Source organism: Marmota flaviventris, chromosome 1 (assembly GCF_047511675.1).
Source record: "Marmota flaviventris isolate mMarFla1 chromosome 1, mMarFla1.hap1, whole genome shotgun sequence".
Classification (NCBI taxonomy): domain Eukaryota; kingdom Metazoa; phylum Chordata; class Mammalia; order Rodentia; family Sciuridae; genus Marmota; species Marmota flaviventris.
In genome coordinates, this window is record NC_092498.1 from 216,282,433 (window position 1) to 216,295,914 (window position 13,482).

General features: G+C 41.2%; 1 protein-coding gene across 1 annotated transcript; it reads right to left on the reverse strand.

The window, feature by feature from the left end:
• Positions 1 to 1,650: 1,650 nt before the first annotated feature.
• On the reverse strand, positions 1,651 to 9,460 carry LOC114083585 (vomeronasal type-2 receptor 116-like). Its single transcript, XM_071610376.1, is given in 6 exon segments — positions 1,651 to 2,555; positions 6,401 to 6,524; positions 7,069 to 7,296; positions 7,989 to 8,743; positions 8,746 to 8,791; positions 9,176 to 9,460. Coding segments are annotated over 6 exon segments (2,265 nt in total). The 5' UTR covers positions 9,383 to 9,460.
• Positions 9,461 to 13,482: the final 4,022 nt, after the last annotated feature.

The following is a 13,482-nucleotide window of genomic DNA, read 5'->3' on the forward strand; positions in this document are numbered from 1 at the left end:
TAATAGAGGAAAAAGTAGGCCCAAATCTTCATCACGTCAAGTTAGGTCCCAACTTCCTTAACAAGACTCCTAAAGTGCAAGAAATAAAATCAAGAATCAATAAGTGGGATGGATTCAAATTAAAAAGCTTCTTCTCAGCAAAGAAAACAATGTGGTGAAGAGAGAGTCTACATTTTGGGAACAAATTTTTGCCACACACACGTCAGAGTACTAATCTCCAGGATATATAAAGAATTTAAAAAACAACGTCCCCCCCCCCCAAAAAAAAAAAACCACCTAATCAATAAATGGGCTAAGGAGCTGAACAGATACTTCTCAGAACAAGATACACAATCAGCAAACATATGAAAAAATGTTGAATGTCTCTAGTAATTAGAGGAATGCAAATCAAAACTACTCTAAGATTTCATCTCACTCCAGTCAGAACGGCAGTTATCAAGAATATCAACAAAAAAGTGTTGACAAGGTTGTGGGAGAAAAGGCACACTCATACATTGCTGGTGGGGCTGCAAATTTGTGCAACCCATCTGGAAAGCAATATGGAGGTTCCATAGAAAACTGGGAATGTAACCACTGTTTGACCCAGCTATCCCAGTCCTCAGTCTATATCCAAAGGACTTAATTATCATACTATAGTAATGCAGCCACATCAATATTCATAGCAGCTCAATTCACAATAGCTAAACTAGAAGCAAGCTAGATGCCCATCCATAGATGAATGGATGAAGAAACTGTGGTATATATACACAATGGAATATTACTCAGCATTGAAAGAGAATAAAATTATTCTGGCACTTGCAGGTAAGTGGATGGAGTTGGAGAATATCATGCTAAGTGAAGTAAGCTAATCCCAAAAAACCAAAGGCTGAATGTTTTCTCTGATAAGTAGATTATGATCCATAATGAGGGGGGCATGGGAAAAATGGAGGAGTGTTGATTGGGCAAAGGTAATGAGTGGGGGATGTGGGCAAGAAAGATGGTGGAATGAGATGGACATCATTACCCTAGGTACATGTGTGACTGTATATATGGTGCAACGCTACATCGAGTACAGAGAAATGAAAAGTTGTGCTGCAGTTGTGTACAATGAATCAAAATGCATTCTGCTGTCACATATACCTAATTAGAATAAATAAATACATTTATATAAAAAAGAAAACATTTAAATTGCTGGACAGTAGAGGTTTAATAAGAAGTATATCTATAAATATTAGTTTATCTATGTAAAAACAATGTACTTGGCTAATTGAGTTTTACTTAGGTAAAATATCTTAAGGAATTTATGAAGCAAACAATAAAATACCTAGTGCATAAGAGAGAAAAACAGAAAATGAAGCAAGCATAATGTGTTATTTTATCAAAATATAATTATGTAAAGTGTCTGCCAATTTATGAACAGAATATAGCAATTAGTTCAGTACCATGATTTCAAGGAGAGCCATAATCGTGAGATACCACTGTGGTTTGTAGCCTGATGGCTAGCTGGGGGTACTTTTACAATAATGACTCTTCTTAAAAAGGAGGTGGGCCAAAAAGTAAAATAGTTTCTGTTGCTTTAGAATATAGGAATTCAACACTGGGTTTCTTTTTGATTCAAGATCCTAAAAATGTGAAAGAGACTTAAGAGATAAACCCACAGAATGTCTATTTTCAAAAAACTTTTCTATTCTTTAAACCTTTCAGAGAGTTCTTGTCAGGTCTTATGAGAATTATGTAGCACTTGGGGGCAAAGATGCAGCCCAGGAGCCCTGCGCTGGAGGCCAGGATGGAGAAGACCTCCACGGCCACCATGACCTTGCCCTTGGTGCTGTGGTACACAGGGAGGAAGGTGAGCCAGACACTGCAGAACACCAGCATGCTGAAGGTCAGGAACTTGGCTTCATTGAAGGTGTCAGGCAGGTTCCTGGCCAGGAAGGCCACCGTGGAGGTCCCCAGGGCCAGGGAACCCAGGTATCAAAGGGCACAGTAGAAGGCAGTGACTGAGCCCTTGTTGCACGTGATGATGATGCAGCCATGGTCAGAGTGTGTGTCTGTGTCCACAAGGGGAGGAGAGGTCCCCAGCCAGACTCCACAGAGAGTCAGCTGGATGAGGGAGCAGCTGGGAATGATGAAGTTAGGTGCCCCTGACACCAGCCACTGCCTCATCCTTCTCCCTGGGGCAGTGACCTTGAAGGCCAGAATCACAGTGACAGTTTTGGCCAGGACCGTGGAAACAGCCACAGTGAACACCAGTCCAAATGTGGTCTCCTGCAGGATGCAGGTGGCTGTGCTGGGACGGCCAATGAAGAGCAGAGAGCAGAGAAAACAGAAGGTGAGGGAGATGAGCAGGATGTAGCTGAGAGCCCTGTTGTTGGCCTTGACTATGGGGGTGTCTCTGTGCTTCACAAAGACCCCAAGGACAGCAGCTGTGAGTACAGAGAAGCAGAGAGCCGTGCAGGCCAGAGTCTTCCCCAGGGGGTCTTAATAGGCCAGAAATGTCACAGCCTTTTGGAGACAGGTGGTTTGCTCCGTGTTGGCATACTGATGAGCTGGACACTTCACACACTGGTCCATGTCTGGTGAGAAATGCAGAGTGTCATCAGTCCTGGGTCAGTAATTCTCTTACTCTGAGGCCCTCTCAAAGTAGAGCACTGAACAATCTTAGCCAAAGTGTCCTTCCTTGTTGCTTTGGGTAGTGAATGAAAGAGCTGTGGGAGGAATGATTCCCAGTCAGCACTCCCCATCTTCTTTATGGTTTGGAAAACATAGCTATTGTTTCTTTCATCCACTTACCTTGCATTGCATGTTCATGACACCATCTTCCTTATCTAACAACAAAGCCATACCTACTTCTTAGTGTGTTCAAGATACAATAATGAACTAACTTTGAGCTCACAGTTCATGAAAGCACACATTTACCATTACCACTTCTGGAACCCAGGAAGTTCAGGCTGGCAGAGCTTCTTGTCCATGGTCTGACACAGGCTCTCTCTGTTGCAAGGAAGGTGGCTATTGCTGTGTCCCCACCTGGCTGTGAGTGCAAACTCCCCAGGCCTTGGTTATGGTAGCACTAATCTTATTAAGGAAGGTGGAAACCGCCTGATCCTACACCACCCAAAGCTCTACATCCTCATACCATCACCTTAGGGCTAAGTTTCAACATATGGATTTTGGAGGACATAAAACACCTGCCTCTCTCCCCAAATATGGTCTGGATAAGTTTGTTAGACCATCGGAAGGAAATGAATTGCTAAGTCACAAGCATCTAGAGATGACAGTACTCGATTTCACGGGGACTGAGTCCTCCCAGCCCAAAGCTGCAGTGTGCACCGAGAACATGCAGGTGTGGAGTGGATGGCTTGGCACCCGCAGACCAGCTCTGATAGCCAGCCCCACTACCTTCCTAGTGCTGTGTCTTTCCAGCCAGGGATGGGCCTTATTTGTCCACTTCCTTCAGTCTTCTTTCATTTTTATCATTCTTTCAAGATTGCCATTAAACTTATTTCTATATATTTCACAAGCTTAAATGTTGTGTTATCTTTTAAATTTTCTTTTTTGAGAACAACGAGACGAGTAATAGAAACAAGCAGTTTGCACCCAGGAAATAGAAAGTCGGTTCCCACAAAAATAAATGACTGACTCCTTAATTCATTTGGATTTTTTTGTTCATGCAACAATATCATCTGAATGAACACCGTGCGTCACTTCCTTTCCAATATGGTCTTCCTTCTGCCTCAGTCCTCTGGGGCCAGCTGTGGGTAGGACTTGGTGTGGGGTTGAGCAGGTGTGGCGGTGCGCGTCCTCGACCTGTGCTTGTCCTCAACCTGACCTCAGGTGCACTGTGCCTGCTGTGCTGTTCTAGGACACTCTTAGTAGAATTTAAACCCATCTTTCTTACTCCTGTGCTAAGAGTTGTTTCTCTGGATTTAGTGTAAAAGGAATGGGAACTGCATTTTATTATCCGTTTGCAGGTGTTTGGTTATAATTTGTTTCTTTTTCTGGGACTCTGTTTACTTAACATTGTATAAACCAGTTTTGGTCATGATATAGTCCCTTTCTAAAATATGGTGGGATTGCTTTTCTTTTCTTTTCGTTTTGAATCATATGTGAATTTCGTTCAAGGAGAGTGGCTTGTATGTTTCCTTTCTTCTAATGAGCATTTCGGTGTTGACAACAAAAGTTAACCTATTAGCATAAAGAAATTCAATTTCCTTACTCCTTTGTATATCTTGCTTTTGTCTGTGCATATTAATTGTGTATTTTAATGGGATTCCCTGTGATATTCCCTCATATGCATGCAGTCTGCAGGAACTGGATCCATCCACCCTTCTTCCATCCTCTCCCCTCTCTCTCCAGGTAACCATCCCAGTTTCAAATAGTCACTGTTTCATTTTCAGGTCAAGTTTGTTTCTTGTTTTTTTTTTTGGTTTCCACATATGGGAGAGGAAATGAGATGCTTATTTTTCTGGGTCTGGCTTATTCAATGTAACATGAAGTCCTCCTTCTCCATCTATTTCCTTCCAAGGCAGGATTTCGTTATTCTTTTTTTCCTGAGTAATATTTCACTGTGCACGTGTACCACATTTTCATTATCCATTCACACGTTGATGTGTGTCTGACTCCATATTATGGCTATCATGAAAAGTGCAAAACATGGGAGTAAAAATATCTTTTAAGCAAGCTAATTTTATTTCCTTGTGCATGTACTCAGTCCTGGGACTGCTGGATCATATGTATTTCTTTCTTAGGTTTTTGAGAAAACTCCATCCTGTTTTCCATGTTGTCTGTATTCACATACATTCTGCCAACAATTGATAAGTGGTCATTTTCTCGGCATCCTAGCCAGAGTTTGCTATTATTTATATTGGATAATCCTACTCTAACTGGGGTGAGGTGGCAGCCCGTTGCCATTGTGATTTTCACTTTGCTGAGGCTTCTGACTAAGTGGCTACTGTGTCTTCTTGAATGTTTGATAGCATTCACCAGTGAAGTTGTTAGCCACAATAAAAATGTGTTAGAATTTTTAGACAATAGTTCATGTAAAACATTTAAAAAACACTTCTAAGATATAAATATGGGGTTGTTCAGATTATTTCTTGACATCCTTGACAACCATTGTTGACACTGCAGCTTTTCAGGTTGACTTAAATCTTCATGACACTAACAATTCTTGGTAGACCTTTATAGAGGACCCACTTTCTGTCTGGTTTTTGAAATTTTTCTTGAAAGAGAATTAGTCTTTCTCACATAGTTGGTATTTCATAACCCCTGGTCTGTTTAGAAGAGTATGTTTAAATTCCCAAGCACATAGGAATTGAAGCTGGTGGGAACTGTGCACACGAGCCAGCAAATAGCTTACCACACACCGATTGTGCAATAGAGAACCTTCACTCAAACTGCTCATTTACTGGACTATGTTGTCAGAATAAGTATACTTTAAATCAACTGAAATAATGTGAAATGTGTTACAAATTAGGCTACATATCAGTCACAAAAAGTAGAAAATCCCCACTCTAGACTAGGTTTTCCTGTATCACCATTTAATGTCAAATCTGAGCAGCTCAAAGTAGACTTGTGTTCCTTTTTCACATCCTCTCCCAACACTCACAACCACCTTTTTACATGAGGTTGCACTGTGTATGTCTGTTAGGTTCTCTGGCTATCAGATGAAATGGTGACTCCCTGTAATTAGCCATTTCTAATACTCCACCAATTCTTAGTGCACACTTAGTGATCATCATTAGTAGACACTACCACCACTTTCAAGAAGTCTATGCCAACCTTCAAGCATGTAGATGACATCACCCATGACACACTAGAATTTTTGTGATTGCATCTAGTGCAGTGTAACGGATACCTTGAGTTCACCTCTCTATGTGCTGTTTCTCACGCAGGGTAAGCTAGGGGAGAGCAGGAAGTACAGGCTACTTACTGGGAGTACCCTGTACCATAGCCATTCTACATTGCAGCAATATTTACTCCTCAAGTCAAATACAACCTTTCTGAGCACCTGCCCTGCATCAAGAACAGTGCTGTGTACTGAGAAAGTAAGGCTATGCAAGACCCTCATCTTCAATGTGATCCAAATGTACCTTCAAAGAAGCTGAAAGTGGAGACATATAGCACTATGTGTTAAATTCACAGGTGGATATGAAACTTAGGCTACTGTTCGGTGTCAAAAGACATTTCCTGGGACTACACTGTGTGAGGTGGGTCTAGAATGCAGAGTGAAAGCATGTGGTTCAAGGGACAGGAGGTTTATTATTTCATGGGGTGGTACTATTGATTATCACACCTGAGTTTTTAACTTAAGCAAGGAAGAATTTTGTCCCTCATTTCTCTTCCATATCAATTGGAAGTTCCTTGCATGGTTTGGGGGATATAGGAGATCCCAGGAATTTCTCCTGAGGCATGCACTCACCTGTCTGGTTGGAAATCTCGTCCTCTGGGCAGGGAGAGCAGTCAAAACAACAGCCAGGCTTTCCCTCCTGAAGGGACTTCCTGAATCCAGGTCTACAGCTCATACTGCAGGCTGAGTTGGGAGTCTAAGAAATTCAAATACATGTTGGCAAGAGGGAACTTTGACCCAGTCCCATAATAACTGTAATGCTTTAGAGTATTGGACCACTAATAAATATACTTTGTGGGCTGGGGATGTGGCTCAAGTGGTAACGCGCTTCCCTGGCATGGGCAGGGCCCTGAGTTCGATCCTCAGCACCACATAAAAATAAAATAAAGATGTCGTGTCCACAGAAAACTAAAAAATAAATATTAAAAAATTCTCTCTCTCTCTCTACAAAATAAATATATAAATAAATATACTTTGCATATACCTACCCAAAATTAATTGATAAAAGACCAACTACATGGAAAATGTGATACATATGGACGTTTAGAAACCCATGGTCAAATGCACATGTTTATTTCCCAACCATCAGAAAGTCACTAAGGAAATCATGAAAGGTGAAATATGATACGAAAAACATCCAGATGTGGCCATTTACTAACCACATGAAGAGGCACATGACCCATCATATAATTTTGGTTCTTTAAGTGTAGTGCAAAGAATTATGATCAGGTCCAACCCACCTGTCTATCTCCTGTGGCCCACTCTATCTTGTCCTCAGATAGAGACAGTTGTTGACCCTGTGGTAAATAAGGGGAAAACGTTCCAACTTTCACCTTAAGTCCAAGGCCTTCCGGAAAATTCCAAAAGTTAAGAATGTCATACTCTATGTCCAATTGTCCTTTCTGATTCATACTCACTGGGTCCCCTGCAGGATTGTTAAATTTGATGTTCTTCAGAAAGGGGTGCAGCTGAAAGAGAAGCACCAAGATAAGAGAGGGATCCAGAGTTAAGAAGAAACCTGGATTACTGAATTCTGCACATTTTGTTTTATCCCTTCCTAAAAATTCAACTTTATTACAGGCACCTGATGGAATACAACATGGACATGGTATGAATTCTGACTGGTGTGGTCAGAGTGTTTCTACAGTATCGGTCAGGCTCAGGAGGAGATGCCCAAACCCAGGCACACCTGCATGGTCAGTGGGCATGCTATTCCACACCCGTTTCCTCTCCTCGGTCTCAGAGCACCTGTCAGCCAGGTCAGGCCACCAGAGCCTGAAGTGGTGCAGAATTGCATGAGACCCCTTCTGCAAACTGTCCATCATGCTCAGCGTCCTCCAGGCAGTTAGGGAGCTAGTTCTCTGCTTGTCAATGAAGGGCATCCTGGAAGGGGGTTTCTCCTGTTGAGAGCAGTGGGCGGGCAGGACGTTGAGGGCTCTCTAACTGAACACGGATCTTCATTCCTAGCTCCTTTCCCCCTGGCCAGCGGCATCTGGTTCTTGCTTGCCATCCAGGCACAGATTTACCTGCTAGCAGTGACAAGAGTACAGAAGTGCTTGTGTTTGGGGAAAGGATCCTGCACTTCTTGGTTGGAGCCCCTGTGGAGCCCTTCAAGGATGACACCTTGGTGAAGTTCACACCACCCAATTAGAGACATTACCTGCCAGGGGGAGAACACTGGGCCTTTCCCATTCTTCACTGGTTGCCCATCTACTTGTTGAAGAAGCATCTCGTGAAGGGTGTGGGCCACGGCATAGACAGCATTGTATATGTTGTAACTCCCGTCACTCACGGCCATGTCAAAATGGTGCCGTGGTAACCATGCCAAGGAGCCTTTGGAAGAACAGCTCTCCAATGTTTTACATTCAGACTTTGAGACTGAGCAGTTAAAATGCATCCACCACAACCTAGCAAGGTATGTGTCCTCTGGGTATTTGGCAGGATTCGCTGTCTGGATAAAATGTTTCAAACCAGAAATCTCCCCATGGTGTTGAGAAAAAATGAGTGCGCCATGGAATGGGTCCAGGATGAAATGGCTCTCACTTGACGTTACATCCAATTGGGAGGTGGTGACCCAGATTTTCCAAGTGTCCAGATAGTCCCACGTTCTAAAGCTCATGCTCAGGGAAGAGTCCATATCACCAAAAATGATAACAACATTTGCTGTTGAAGTCATTAACCGGTTATAATACAAGTAAGGCCTTTTTAGGTATAATGACACACTGGATGGGATCATATTCACAAAGGCCATGCAGACTCCATTCCTGTCCATCTCGCCTCTCAAGTCTGAGAGAAAACGGATGCCTTTCTCATCCTCTGAGATGACCAGTCCCACCCAGTTCCAGCTGAAATGAACCATCAAGGACACCATGCCAAGGGCCAGAGATGTGTCCTTGGGGGCCATCTGATAGAAGGAAACTGGCCATTGTCACTCAGGATGGGTTCAAAAGGCCCAAAGGTGAGCTGAAGGTGAGGAACATGGAAGCCATGTGAGGAAAAGAATTGGCACCAGGCACCCTCTCAGAACTGACAGGTGTCACACAGCAGTTTGAAGTGGTAGAACTGAACATTTGCTTGTCTAGTTTTTCTAATCATCTCCCAATTCCATATTCTGTAAGGGTACTGACTAGTGCTCATGTTCTGGGAAACCCTTTGATCTGTTTTCTCCTCTCTATTCCAAAGAAAGCAAATGTGGATACCTAAGCAGTCTCTGAGTCCTTATCCTTTGAAACATTTTGAAGTGGACGTGTCACCTGGTATACACTTTGTCTTCTCCTTTCACTGTCTGTAGGCCCCTGAGAAAGGCAACAAAGGAAAATGGTCTAACCTCTTCCCACCCACCCTCACCTGTGGAAATTTGTAGAGCTCCAACAGGGTCCCAACTTGGGCAGAAGATGTCCATACTGTTCCTGTAAGTAATGCAACTGACTTGCTTTCTTTCCTACAGGTGTAATTAGGGATGGCCATTCCCAGCCCTGTGACCCAAATGAGGGTGCTCTTCATGGTCAACCGATGGTTGTGCACGACATTATGAAACTCATATCCCAGAGACATGTTGGGTAAAAGATGGGGGTTCCTGTTGATCTCCTCAATGGCAAAAACCAATGCCAGGACATACTGGTAGTTCTTGGGTTGCAACCTGCATAGAGGGCAGAGGGATCTTTAGGTATAAGACTCCAACCATGATTATCTTTCAATCAAAAGCAATGTCTTTTATGAATGGAATACTTGTTTCCCTACGTTGAAACCTCCTAACTGATGGTGTTAGAATGCGAGATCTTTGGGAGTTAATTTGGATTAGATATGGTCATGGGGCCAAATCTCTCAGAAGTGGAATTAGTGCCATTTTGAAAGCCCAGCAAGAGTTTGCTTCATCTCTGCAGGAAGAGAATACATCGAAAATACAGGCTGCCATTGTGAACTGGGAAGGAGACCCTCACCAGATAGGGAATCCAGCATGTGCAGGTCTTGGAATTCCTGTCCTCCAGAGATGTGAAAAAATAGATATTTGTGTAGTAAGCCACAACAAATACAAATGGTATGCTGTTATAGCAGCCTGCACTGTCTGAGTCAATGACCTAATTAACAATGAAGGCCCCAATTAAGGATCAAGTCAATCTGCACGTATAGTTGGCTTCTGTAAGGCCTTTAAATTTGTAGCTAAAGCAAATAACATAACTTGTTTCTCCTCTTCCTCCTCCTTTTCTTTCTTTATACTTGAGGTGCTATAATATTAAAATAATATAATATGTAATATAACAATTACTATTTCTTTTTATTTATTTATTTATTTATTTTTTAGTTCTCGGCGGACACAACATCTTTGTTTGTATTGAACAAAGGATTGAACCCGGGCCGCACGCATGCTAGGCGAGCGCGCTACCACTTGAGCCACATCCCCAGCCCAACAATTACTATTTCTTTGTGATTGGTTGAAATTTTATTCTGTTTTCAATGGGCCCTTTGATTTGTCAAGATGAGTTTTCCCTTTTCTCGTGGTATTGGATTTCACAATAGCCCCGGGTTTGTTTTGCTTGGTGTCTGCCTAGTGCATATTTATAGCTCCTGCCTTATCTAGAATTGGCACTGTTCCATGTGGTTTTTATTTAGCATTTCTCTGTAAATCTGTGATTTTTCTATTCCATTGGGAATCTGTATTTAACTGAAGAATTGATTATTTGCCCTTTTTTGTGATTATGAACAGGCTTTCTTTGCTCTCAATTAATTTATTTTTCTAGAACTTCTTGGCTTCTATTTGATGTGCACAGCAGACTATGCCCTCTGAAGTGGATGTGTCACCTGGTCTGCATGGTTCACGGGCCCTTCACCTTGCAGCTGTCCCTAGGGGAATCACTGTCTTTGGTCTCCTGTTCTTCTTTTCATTCTCTCTTCCACGTGTACTTTCATTTCATGTTTCCTAGTCCTTGACTTTCTGTGCTGGTCCCAAGTTTTCTTCAGAATTAGAATTTAGTTCTCTACATGCATGTGTCCTATATCATCTATTAGTTAAAGTTTTAACATTTAAAAGGCTTTAGTGCTGTTCTTCAAATTGATCATTTTTGATAGTTTCCAGTTTCCTCCTTTTTCTATTACTCCATCTTTTATTTTTGTGAATAGTGCATAACAGTCCTTCTATATTTTTGAAGTTAGTACACCAAACAGTTGAGGATTTGGGGCTCAAATCCTATTATTTTTTATTTTCAGTATCATTTGTTTTGTCATCATTAACAATGCCTCGTTCCCTTGGGTGTTGGTGCACTTTGACTTAAACTCATCCTTATGAGACTCTGACTTATGGAAAGCCTGGCCTCTACGTCTAGGATCTGTTCTTCCAAGAAGAATGTCACTGGCTTCTGCTCTTTGTCATGTAAGGTGATACCTAGTTGAGTATTTTTTCTTTTCTATGACTTCCAGTTAACCTGGAAGTCCCAAATTCAGTTGCTCCAAGTTGCTTGTGACCTAAAGAAAACTCTTTTAATTTTTGGATTGCTATCATTTAACTCCAAATTTCATTTGCTCACATGGATTTCTTCTATCCTAGGAGATTTCTTTGACAAAATCATGAAAGCTCATGAATGCAATTAAAATTGCACTTTATGAATCATCTTTCCACCTTATGAAGTTAAATCTATCTAGTTGCTCATACTTCCAGAAATAAAATCTGCCTTTTTTTGTTGGTAGTGAAAAGTGAACTCAGGGGCACATGGCCACTGAGCCACATCCCCAGTCCTAATTTTTGTTTTTTTATTTAGAGACAGGGTCTCACTGAGTTGCTTAGCAGCTTTCCCATGCTGAGCCTGGCTTTGAACTCAATATTCTCCTGTATTAGCCTCCCAAGCCACTGGGATTACAGGCGTGTGCACTGATGCCCAGCAAAATTCTGCCTTTTGATTTCTTTCCTTTCATTTAACTGTAGATGGGGGAAAATGAATTTACAAACCAAATTCATGTCTTTGCATTTTCATTAAAGAAAAGAGACAGCAAAGAAATTCTCAAAACTGTGATGCGTAATTCATATTTGTGAAATAAAAAAAAAAGAATGGAGAATTTCTAAAACCCCCAGGAGAGAGAGAGAGAGAGAGAGAGAGAGAGAGAGAGAGAGAGGTGTGTGTGTGTATGTGTGTGTGTGTGTGTGTATCTCCTTGGTTTAGCCACAGAAATTGCAATTCAGTAGCTCATCATATGAGCAGGCAAAATTAAAATCCAGTTGGTTAAACCACACACTAGAAAAATCCTCATTAAATACTGAAATTAACTGTGTTGATTATACTTGCATAGCTGTGACCAAAACACCTGACAAAAGCAAAGTAGAGGAGGAAAAGTGTACTTTAGGTTTGTGGTTTCAGAGGTTCAGTCCATGGCAGCAGTCCCATTGCTCTGGGCCTGAGTTGGCTGAACATCAGGGCAGAAGAGCAGCCCTGGAGCTCATGATGGTCTGGAAAGAGGAGGCACTTCAGGGACAAAATCTAAACTCCAAGGGCGTGCCCCCAACCTACTTCCTCTAGTCACGCCGCCGTCTTAGTTACCACGCAGCACAGTAGTCCTTCCGAATGACTGATCCTTCATGTGGATTAGTCCACGGATTCAGCCATTGCTCTCATAAGCTAATCAGTTCACCTTTGAACATTGCTCCATTAGGTAACATGAGTCTTTTGGAGACACCTCATATCCAAATCATGACACCATCAATTAGAAAGTGGTAACAAGGAGCTCAAGAGAAAGAGAAGAGGAAAGAATGAAGCAAAAGAAAGTGTCTGATTCAAAAGAAAATCTCTGAGCATCATGGTTTTTAAATAATGTAAAAAAATAAGAGTATGTGAATTAAGACTTTTACTCACAAACTATCAGTAAACGAGAAATGAAATAAATTTTAAATAATTCAGGAGAGGAGACTGGAGATTGAAACAGTAAGAAAAAAATGTCAAGTATGTCTAAAAGAAAAATAATCAGCAGATCTGGTTCTTTGTAAAGAATATTATGATTGACATTATTCAGACAAGTCTAATGAAGAAAAATACTTTAGGGAAAGCAAATATTGACAACATTGGGTAAGGGAGATTATAAGTGAAGCCAAACAGGCAAGTGGGAATCCATTCCTTTGACTTCAGGGAAAAGATTGTGGTTTTTTAAAAGAAAAATATAGTTTCATAAGTCCACACAAAAGTAAAATAAGGAGAGGAAAATATGTAAATAGAACTATATGGTTTCCACAAAAGTTTTAAGAAAAAAATGCAAATTCAGAGCCTATATAGATTTCTGATGTTATTTTCCAAAACTCAGGAATAGATACACAGTCTTCTAAGAAACTCTTAAAACAGAGCATGTCTGTTGTTGATGGAATTCACATGAGTTCACTAGCAACATCCAAGTTTAAATTAGAACAAAGATTGTCCTGCATAGAATCTTAAATAATCTTTGTAAGTCCTCATATTTAATATCCATCTATCTCCAAAGGAAAAAGTCCCATTATGTTCATTGAAGCATAGAAAACATTTCATAAAAGGAAACATTTATTTCTGAGGAACCATATGTGTTCTGTTGGAGGAGATTTTCTTAACATTGTTTTAACAAAACAACTAAAACAATAACCCTGTCCTAGCCCATCAACTTGGTGAGGCATGTGAGGTGATTGATATGTTAATTAGCTTGATATA